Source organism: Apaloderma vittatum, unplaced genomic scaffold, assembly GCF_000703405.1.
Source record: "Apaloderma vittatum isolate BGI_N311 unplaced genomic scaffold, ASM70340v1 scaffold10021, whole genome shotgun sequence".
Lineage (NCBI taxonomy): Eukaryota > Metazoa > Chordata > Aves > Trogoniformes > Trogonidae > Apaloderma > Apaloderma vittatum.
In genome coordinates this window covers 28,183-39,046 of record NW_009699595.1, presented here as the reverse complement: position 1 = coordinate 39,046, position 10,864 = coordinate 28,183, and the positions used below count along the sequence as shown (strand labels likewise).

Genomic DNA, 10,864 nt, shown 5'->3' with positions numbered 1-10,864 from the left:
GCATCCTTGCTGATTCAGATGTCGTTGTCTAAGGTAGAAGTTTGCAGGCTGAATCTGAAGATTTGCTTTTTGTTGGTATGGTGAAACAGATTTTGCCATTAAATATTTGAAGACAATTCTTACCCAAACACTTGCAAAGGTAATTCAGGTAGCAATAATGAGAATTATAGCCTTTGTAGAAAATAGGAGCTGCCCAACAGAAGACAGAAAGTTGTAAAAATCTTTAAGGCTTAAGTGGTAATTTTGAGTTTTAAATTTGTTAATTTTTTTTTTTTTTTACAGGCATGGTGGTTGGATACTTGTACTGAGAGTCAGGGCTTTGGTTGCCTCCTCTGGAGACAGCAAGGCACTTTGCAGGAGGGTTCAGAGGAAGGTCTCCATAGCTGCCGCAGAACTGCCAGTAGTTTTCCTGCAGCATCTGCTGAGCAATGTGGAAGGAGAAGACAGCATGGGAGTGGGAAACCCAACTCTCACCAAAAGTGTAACTCCATCCACCTTCTTCTGGCTGGAGATTCCTGTTGCTGTTTGAGTGTTTGCCTTCCCCAGGGTACACAGTGAGGTAGAGGAAGGCTTGTGACCTCAGTGAGTCAAGCAGTGAGGTGGAGGAGAGTGCATGATCTTGGTGGGTCACGCAGAGAGGTGGATGCCAGCTGATGGTCCTCATGGTGCTCCCCTTTCCTCACCCCTCTCTGCTGCCCCTCTCCCAGCCCTCTGCTCTCACTGCTGGAGCAGCCTTTCTGAGCACAAGTGGCAGGAGTATTCAGGTAAATATTTGGGAAACTTACTTGTATAAACCAATGTCCTATTCAGTTGCTGGCATCAATTTTACAATCCTTTTTTGCTGCAGCTGAACATCTTCTCACTGATGCAGATGGACAGTAGTTAATATTTTGTCTGTTGTTTTTTTCCTAGAATATTTTATATTCTTTACTGTTTGTTTCTGCTAGCAATGGAGTGGAAATCAAAGCAAATGGTTTTTCAGGCTAGGACTAGGTGACAGCCTTTTGAAAGCACATTTTATATTGTCATTTTCCTCCATGGGCAAGCATCCTTCACTCTCCTTTTCACTCTTAATACTTTACCAGGTCATGGTTTCCAAACTGGATAAACCCCCCTCATTTTCAGTAAAGTTTTTCTTGGAACATGTGGCTGGTAATGATGTAGTGTAATATGAGAGTAAGAAATTCTTCCAGTTTTAAAAAATAGTATTGTGAGTGCAGTTTAAGCAATCAGAAGGTCCAAGCACCTATTCTTTTGAGCACTATGCATCAAATAAACTTGTAGCAGGTTCATGCACAACTGGTGAGTTGGAGCTTATAAGGCCAGTTATCTATACGTGTCTGGCTTCACCTAAGCTGTGCAGATAATCATGGTTCGTGTGCGTGTCTTTGAACAGTGCCATGTGTTTCTTTAGCTTTCAATATGCAAGTAAGTTAGCTAAGGAAACCTCAAAGTATGGAGTTCAACACGGTTGAATATGCATTCTGCTTCAGTGGTTTGGGCTTATTGGATTTTCTTCCTGCCTGCAGGTACTTTTATACCATTGTAATGAATTCTTAATAGTCCCTGAATGTTATTTGGTTTAGTGACCTGATCCTTCTGAAGGTGCTTTTGTTCTTTTGCAACCACCTGATGATTTTTGAAGTGATCTCTGTGTGTGTGTATATATATATATATATATCTGTATATCTTATCAATCCATGTAGTTTCTAAGCAGCTCCTGAACTGACAAGTGGTGGTCATGCCCACTAGCCCTACGGAGTTACCTGGGTAAGTCAGTGAAGCAGTGAAGTGTGTGGTCAGGCCTGGTCCTAGGCAACGTGGTGGTGCACATGGCTGAAGGCAGTTCTGCCGTTTGAAATCCCTGCGGGCATGGTTTGTCATGACTATATCCAGAACCATCTAATTTGTGTTAGGGGACCGGTTAACTCAGTCAGTTGAGCGTAGCGCTAGCAACGCTAAGGTCACGGGTTCGATTCCTGTTCGGTCCCCATGTGTTGCCTGATCTAGTCGAGAGGTGGCGTCCCTGGCGACAGGGAGGCTGGATTAAAATGATCTCTAAGGTCTCTTCCAGCTTAGGCCATTCTATGATTCTATTTCCTCACTACCTGGGTAATGGTTTTTATTGCAAATCCACGTGTTTATTCTCTTTGGAGTTTTGTGATTATTTTCATCGTTACTTTTGCTGCTCCTGCTTTTAAGGACGTCACAGATGAGAAAACGTGGAGCACCTCACTCTCTGTGGCACAATTTGAGCCATAGTCATGCCGTCCTTGGGGCTTGCATGGGCACTTCTCGCCATGTGGCTGTGGCTGGTGCCTCCACAGAGGTTTGCATGGAAGAAAAGGTGGATGTCCTTCTCACTGCCTCCTCCCATCCACCAGTCACAGTGGGCTGAGCCCTGCGAAGTTATGTGACAGGTCTCGCTGAGTGAATACCTAGTCGTGGCTGCCATGGGTTATTGTCTTCATATCATAGGAGGGGTGTCAGTGTGATATAACCAAGAATAAGTAAGAATGACTTTGTCGTCCTGCTTTTGTCACTGCCTGTTGGCTTTCTTCCAGATCTTGACTCTGAATACAATGTAGTTTTCCAGTTACACTGTCGTTAGTCTAAACAATGTGGCATGGTAGTTGCTTCCGTGTACAAGGTAAAAAAAAAAAAAAAAGATTTACCTTCTCCATTAAATGCACATATGCCCGAGGGGAGAAAATCATGGAGGTTACTGCATTCCTAAAATACAGACAATGAATTTTAGACAGCACTGGAGGTGTTTGATGATGGTGAAATGATGGGAAATGTGTGTCCAGATTTACAAAGTAGAAGTTCTGCTAAACCTTACTGTATATTCCCTAATCTCTGGTCAGAAATCATCTGTAAATTTGTGTATGTGCTTTTTTCTCATTGATGTGCAGAAGTGCTTACAGAAATGAAACCATGGAAAAAAATGCGTGAAGTCTTTACTGCTAGCTGGGATTTTTTACTGATTGTGTAAGCCATGAAACTTCTTTTGATGTATGATCGTCACAGAAAAAGCTACAGGCTTTTTTTTCTTTTTTTTCAGATTTTTTTTCAGTTCTTTCCTCTGTCTCCAGTTCTAAAGGGTCATAGGAGCTTTAAAATAATCCATCGGATGTTTTGGTGGGGGGGGGGGGGGGGGGTTGGCATTGTTTTTTTTTTGAATTATGAAAAAAGCATTTTTTTCAACAGCTAAAAAATGACATTGCATTTCAAACATAATGTACTGGTTTGGCTACTTTCTTCCTTCAAAATATACTGTTTATCATATCAACAGTATACAATAAACAGTATACAATAAACAATACATATTCCTTTCAAAATATACTGTTTCCTTATTTATAAATGAGAATATGAATAGACTTAAGTATGTTTGGATGAACTACGGTGCATGTTTCTTTGCATGTGTGCATGTGGTGAGATACTATGCAGATATAGTGAAAGTATTACCAAAGAAACCACCCTGTGATCTACGTAATGTGTCCTGTAATGATTGGTTTACATCCAGAAAAGGGCAAAACTTACTTGCAAAATGAATTAAAATACTACAAAAATGTCATCTTCTGTTACTTTCTGTTAAAGCTATTATGCTACTCACTGTAATATATAAATGTGGGTAGTTACAGGATGCAATATTATTTATGCTCTAGGCAGGAAGGCACAGGAAAAGATCTACTTCTCGGCCAAAGAAGCTTGAATGCAGAATGATTTTAGGAGCTGGATGCAAGAAACTACTGGGTATTTAGTAGTCATGGAGGGATCCAGTCTATCAAGTTTGTCTCATTTTCTCTGTACATATTAATGACGTTGAGTCAGGATGTGTGTCTCTTAATAAGAGTTTTAGCAGCTGAAGTTTCTGTTAGAAAATTTTGGCGTCTATAGGCACGGATCTGTGGGGAGAAATAAAAGGTTGCTTTGTACTTCAGCTTCTTATGAGTTTTATAACTGAATCCTGTGAAGCAGGTTTTCCATGGAAAAAAAATTTCATATTTGTTTTTAGGTTTTCTTTCCTTCTTTCCTTCTTTCCATTTTTCCTTTTGATAATTGAAAACTACTGTTCATTATTTACATAAAATCGTCTCTCTTGGGTCTCGTTTCTGTAACCTTTCCCCTTAGAAGAATTCTAGGAATTTGCTGGCTTTCCTCAGGGGGATCCTGGCCATGTTTTATCTGAGACTTTAGGCTAGATACTCAGTAATTTTTATGAAGTAGCTTACTATGTTTAAATACCTGCATTTAAGCTCTGCATAGATTTGCCATTTGACCACATTTTGAGAAGTCATGTACATAGGAAAATATGTGCTTTAATTCAGTGTTCAGCTTTCCTGGTAGCTGGCAGTAAATCTATGCATGTGAAATAGAGAGCCCCTTAGAAAAAATAATAGTAATAATAATGCAGAAAATCCTAAATGCCCCAAAGGCAAGGTATTTCAGCTGGTTTTCTAAGTCTCTGCCACTTTCTGTTTCTCTTTTTTCTTTCTGACTTGTTCCTCTTTTTTTTTTTAAAAAAAAAGGAAAAAAAAAAAACAAAATGAGGACGTGTCAGAACTGGAGGCCTCAGGCGCCGTATAAAATGACCCCGGCTCAAACCTCCAGCATTCCTCATCCTTCCCTCTCCAGCTGCTAACATCAGCCAAGGCAGCACGGAGGCTTGACTGCTGCCAGCACAAGCTCCCCAGCTCTTCCTCTTCCTCCTCCCCTCTTGCCCTTCTCCCCTTGCCAGTGCACTCAGCACTGTTTCATGTTAGGCACCATTGCAATTATTGGACATCTCACACACAAGAGCCGTCAGTGTGTTCCTTTGCCTCATATCAGCTACTAGAGGGAAAGATGTGGGTGGGAGGGGTTTTCTTCAAAGTGTTCAGGTCTTTCTGTCGGATGAATTGCACAGTAGGTATTTTGTCTGAAGCATTCACATAGAAATGATTTGAAAGCCACCTGGACAATACATGGGGTTCTTTAATTCTAGATGGAATCGTATTTCCTTATTTCCTTAGAGAGCATCCTGAATTACAGTGTCTAACTCTCTCTTTCACGTCCATCTGCCACAGGATATTTCAAAGATGGTTCGGCTGCCCTTGAGACTTGGAGATCTGATGCCACAATGAGGACTCACACACGGGGAGCCCCAAGTGTATTTTTCATACACGCGGTTTGCTTTGCCTTTGCCTACGGCGCCAGGGAGGACCCAGACGCAATGGTTCCTTTTATCAATGCCAACTATGACAGCTACCCCATGCTCTACTTCTCCAAAGGGGACGTGGAGATTCTGCGTCTCCAGGCTGCCACCACGCACCAGCACATTGCGGCTCGGCTGATGGAGGCTGTGCAAACGATGCTGTCGAATCCCTTGGAGTACCTCCCACCCTGGGAACCAAAAGAGTTCAGCGCTCGGTGGAATGAAATTTACGGCAACAACCTTGGGGCCCTGGCGATGTTCTGTGTGCTCTACCCTGAAAACATCGAGGCCATCAACATGGCCAAGGATTACATGGAGAGGATGGCGGCTCAGCCTAGTTGGTAGATTTTTGTCTTTTTTTTTTTTTTAAAGTTTTTCTTACTGTATAAACTGCTTGCAGTTGAAGGAGGGAGTGGATGTGTGAATTGGTTAATTTCTTGCTGTTGTTCTAACATTCACTTTGATGGTGTCTAACTTGCCAAATGTGTTTACCTTCATCTACCCTCATCTGGACCAGCAGTGACACATAGGTTTTCACGCTCTGCTGGAAATTAATGCTGAAAGAAGGAGCATGTCTCTTTGTGTATCACCTTCGTAAAGTAAAAAAAAAATTCATCACAAACCGCTCCCTATCAGAAGGAAGGGTTTCACATGATTTATGGTGAGAAGTGCTAAAAGCTTATTTTTTTAATCTCTTTTTCTTTTTGAGACTTGTACGTATCTTTTGAGTAGTTCTCCCTTAGGAAGAATTCAGGGAGACCTGTGAGAAAGGTGTAATTAGGGGTAGGTAAAAGTGACAGTCTTGAGTCTTTGCCATCTGCTCTAACAACAGAGATGATGGAGTGGAGCATCTCCCTTATGAGGAAAGGCTGAAGGAGCTGGGTCTCTTTAGCTTGGAGAAGAGGAGGCTGAGGGGTGACCTCATTAGTGTTTAAAAATATGCCAAAGGAAGTGACAGGAGGATGGAGCCAGGCTCTTTTCAGCGACGTCCAATGACAGGACAAGGGGCAATGGGTACAAGTTGGAACATAGGAGGTTCCACAAAAATATTAGAAAAACTTTTTCCCTGTGAGGGTGACAGAGCACTGGCACAGGCTGCCCAGGGAGGGTGTGGAGTCTCCTTCTTTGGAGACATTCAAAACCTGCCTGGACGTGTTCCTGTGCGATCTGTTATAATGGAATAAGAAAGAGGAGCACGTAATATTTTGAGTAGTGAAACTTAGATATGTCTGTCTTTCTGTTTCCTACATCTCACTCAGTGTTGCAGTAACCTCATTTCAGTTCCTTGTCTCCTGCAGTTCCTGACCTGGATTAACTGTGGTTCCTCTGTCCCTTGCTGTAATACTCTCCTTTGTACCAGCTGACCAGATACCAATCAGAACTGAGCAGATACCGTATTTCCACTTGGCTTTGGTCATATATTTCTCTCCCAAAGTAATGTTTTTCTCAAGCAAGTATCTTGTGTTACCTCAGTGAAAGAGAAGCCATACTTTTCCCATCTTTCTCTTCTGACGTAGACATGTCATTCAGCAAAAAATCAAGATGTAATCAATCTTCTCCACCTCGCAAAAGAAGCAGGTGACATGCACTTAGTAGGGGAAGTATAGAAGGAGGAAACCGAAGACAGAGGCAATGGGGCTGGGGTAACTTGCCCTTTATATAACCTCCAGCTGCCCAGCTTCTCAAATGCTGTGACAGAAACATGGATCTGGTTTCCATTTTTGTTGTTCCACTGAGAACTTATGACTGAATGAATTCTGTTAACATGGAGTTCCCACTACAGTTCCACCCATGATGCCAGTAATATAAATCCCTCTCTGAATTCTGTTAACATGGAGTTCCCACTACAGTTCCACCCACGATGCCAGTAATATAAATCCCTCTCCCTTGTCCAGCAGTGATTTTCAGCAGCTGCAGGAGTGTAACATCTCGGAGGCATGCACTGCTCTGTCTGGCTGTGCTCAAATAGGTCAGCAGGTTCAGAAGCTGAAGGAGTGGACAGGCAGATTACGCAAATCTATTTCTCCTAAGAAACTCAACTAAAAAGTACCAGGAAAATGTTGCTGCACACACTTGTCCACTTAGGATAAGAATAGGAGTACAAACATGGCGATAAGGGTGTCCAGTCTATTTATGCACATTTAGTTTTAGCTTCCCCCAGACTTTGGTGAAAATACCATTCTGGGTGATACACAACAAATGTTTTCCTTATTAAATGATTTGAAGGCCCTTGTGTTCTGAGGGTGGTAAGAAGGAGCAGTTTTGATGTTGCCCAAGTTTGGAGCCTTGAATGTTGGGAGACTCATCTGCCAAAACTCCTTACGTCCTCACTAAAGAGGGCTAGTCCAGAGAGGTATCGGTAAGATAAATACATTGGAGGAACTTTTATTTCCCTAGACTTCTCTGTAATGTAAACTGCCATGTAAATATCCTGAAAAATGTCTTTTATCACTGACAGATTCCTCAGCATTTGATGGAAAGTTAAATCTGGTGGTCATATAGCTTCCTGGCTGGCAGCTTAATTCTTTCAACAGTATAATCTGGGTTTCTTTTGACTTCTGCTTGTATGGCATTGCCTCTAAAATAGCTCTAGAATTAAAAAAAAAATCGAATTGGATGAGCTTCCTCTAATTTTCATGGTGATATTAAATAAAATTTAAACTTTACCAGAAAAGTATATTTTGGTAATGTGTAGTTGGGTAAGTTAAATATGGTTTTAAATATCACTGATTATTTGTCCCAGAATGCCAGGAGATTAAGGAGACTGACATTTTAAATTTCATCTTTACATTAGCGAGAATCCTCAATGGTGCAAATATGGCTTAACATCTTAGGATACAGTTATGAGAAAGTCTACTGGTAAATGATACATGCATAGAAGGGGCATGTAATTAAGCACTTTTATCTTTTTTCATCTATTACAATCGTCATATCACATAATAAAGTACACCCTTAATTGAGTTCCCATTCATGGCGGCTGACAGAACTTGAGTTGTTTGTCATAACAACCGATGTTGATAGTCGTGCTGCTCATAGCAGAGCATCCGTAATTGCTACATGCTGGAGTAAGTTTACATTTTAAAATAAACATAGGGGCAATGGCTAATAGCTAACTATAACACTCACCCAAAATAATATGGGAATGGACAATGTTTTGGAGATTAGCAAGAGCAGGAAGACATAGTGCATTCATATTTCAATAAAAATAGATGAACTTTAATGGCTTTGCCTGTAAAAATTAAAAGGTGGTATTAAGTAACTCTCTTGGTTTTCCTGGTATTTGATATCTAGATGCTGTGTAAAAATCCTAGGGAAAGTCTGTCCTTACATTTAGGCCCTTTTATCTTATTTTCCAGAGAACAGAGGATATAGATGTGTTTTCTGGCATTTTATCTCTGACTGGCCCCTAGAGCACTCCCCACCAGAAGTGTGTTTTTGGCCGAGGGGATCTGTACTCGTGATTCTTTCCATATGCTGCCCTGGCCTGTTCCCTCAATGAGTGGAGTGATGTAATCAGAGTCACACATCGTGCAGAAATAAAAGTCCAGTTAGATTCTGTGTTTTGGACAAAGCAGTGAAAAACTTTTCTTTATTAAGCCCGCCTTAGAAGCAAGTACCTTAGAAGTTCACAAATTCTGCACCCATTTTACAGCGGGAGAGATGACTCCATTTGCAGTTGCCAGACAAAAGGTTTCTGTACTTCTTTTTTTTTTTTGCACATAGTTGACGCACTGTTTTTAGGGACAAGTATGTTACCAATGTGCAGTAAGGTGTGGGATTTGACAGTAACCCTGTCTCTGTGGATGTCATAGGGGAGATAACTACTGTGAAGCATGTGCAAACATTCCAGGGAAATAGCAGCGAGTAAGGAAAAGCTATTGGGAGGCTTCAGCATAACAAATCTGTGATTTTTCTGCTATTTTTTATTAACCATCAATCATATAGCCTTCTATTAGTCCCTGCTTATTATGTTGGAGCCATAGGACTGTTCCTGTTAGTATCCGGGTAGTACTCGGTGTTGAACAATATGGTTTACAAAGTAAAAATACATAAATATAAATAATTTAAAGTGTAGATAAATGTATAATCAAGATAAATTCACATGTGCTGAGTTGAAATAAAGTGGTCTCTGTGCTGACACCACAAATTTAGAACATCTGTTTGACTCCCAATAATCAACCAGCAGTCACATTCAAAGAAAAACTTAGGGGAGTTTTATAAGACTGCAGCATAGAGGTTAGTATAAGGGAAGCTTGGGGAATGCTGAGATGGTCTCCTACAGGGAGAAAGAAAAAGGAAGGTAGGAGGATGAATTTGGTATCTGGAATATGTATTATGTTCCTAAGTGAAATACCAAACCCTCATACTGGTTTTATCTTTTTCATATTTCATGTTTAAAAATAGAAATTGTGCATGACTGAGAAATGAAATGGCTATCAGGACTTTGAAGAATTTCTTTTATACCTTTTTTTAATTGATAGGTTCTCTAGGAGATAAATTGGAGCTGAAGTTCTGTCATAGCTACAGGGAGATCATGGTGTGGCATGCCAAGTATAAAAATTTGCTATAACAAGCTAGTGATAATCTGTCAAAATAACAACATAACTAAATTTCTGTGTCTGCTTAATATGGCACTGAGAACTACTGAAACAGGCTCAGTTCTTGTTTATTAACGTGTCGACACAGAAGGCTCATGATTGATACTAAGGGCGAGCCCAGTGTGAAAAGGACTCTGTTGTGATCAAAGCCAAAAACGAGAGAAAGAAACTTTAGAAGCAGCAGAATGATGATTATAGAGCTATGGGCAAACAGAGAGAAAGAGGATAGAAAGCAGGTGGAGGTTTCCAAAGGAATAAACTTTTAGTTTCCTCCTCAACACCTAAGCAGTACAACCCTACTTTTATGATAAAAACTTCTCAAAAATGTTGTCTATACATTGTTTTTTGCCTCCAATATTTGACTGAATGTAGCCCTTTGCATTTAACAACACCTTTGCTTGTCTTCCTGTGAACTGAGCTGCAGTGAACACGAGCACGTCAGAGTGGGTGCTGCTGAAACAGGGACTGGTAAAGAGATAAGAGCAAACTTGTCGTGTTTTGCCTTAGATACCGGAAATATAAATCATTGATTTTTCAAGGACGATTTTTATTCTTAACTTTTTTGGTTTTGCAAATGACCAAGCACTTAGGTTGTGCAGATAATGAGGCTTTTGTTTTGGCAGTCAACCAGAAAAATGTGGAAGGGGTAAAAGCGGAGAGATTGTTTTGGATGGAACAGATTTTTTCAAGGATTTTTCTTCTTCCCAAAACAAAAATGGGAAGATATTGTTCCCTTAGTGAAGAAACTATTCCATCTGAGCACAAGAAAATATTTTGTTTTGGAGGCTTTGTAAGAAAAACAGAGAAAATTGACTCTAGTTTATAAAATACATGTTGGTGGTCTCGTTCCCCTTGGTGTAGATATGCTCCTGCTTGGTATGTATACTCCCTCTGGCCACGGAAGAATATTTATCTCCTTTGCCTGACAGGAGATTTAAAGTGCGTGTCCTCCCCCCAGAAGTGGGTCAGAACAATAGCAGGGGTGTGTAGAGCACCGGGGTGTTGCTCTTGGCGTTGCCGATGGGAAGACTGTACAATCAGGCAGTCAATTTCAGGAGGACCTTCCTGC

The 10,864-nt window shown here is 40.8% G+C and overlaps 1 protein-coding gene across 1 annotated transcript in view; it reads left to right on the top strand.

The window, feature by feature from the left end:
* Positions 1-5,122: 5,122 nt before the first annotated feature.
* Positions 5,123-10,864, top strand: part of DSE (dermatan sulfate epimerase) — a 20,795-nt gene continuing 15,053 nt past the window's right edge. The window contains exon 1 of the mRNA XM_009878446.1: positions 5,123-5,538. Coding sequence (XP_009876748.1) covers positions 5,123-5,538 — 416 coding nt within the window. The remainder of the gene's footprint in view (positions 5,539-10,864) is intronic.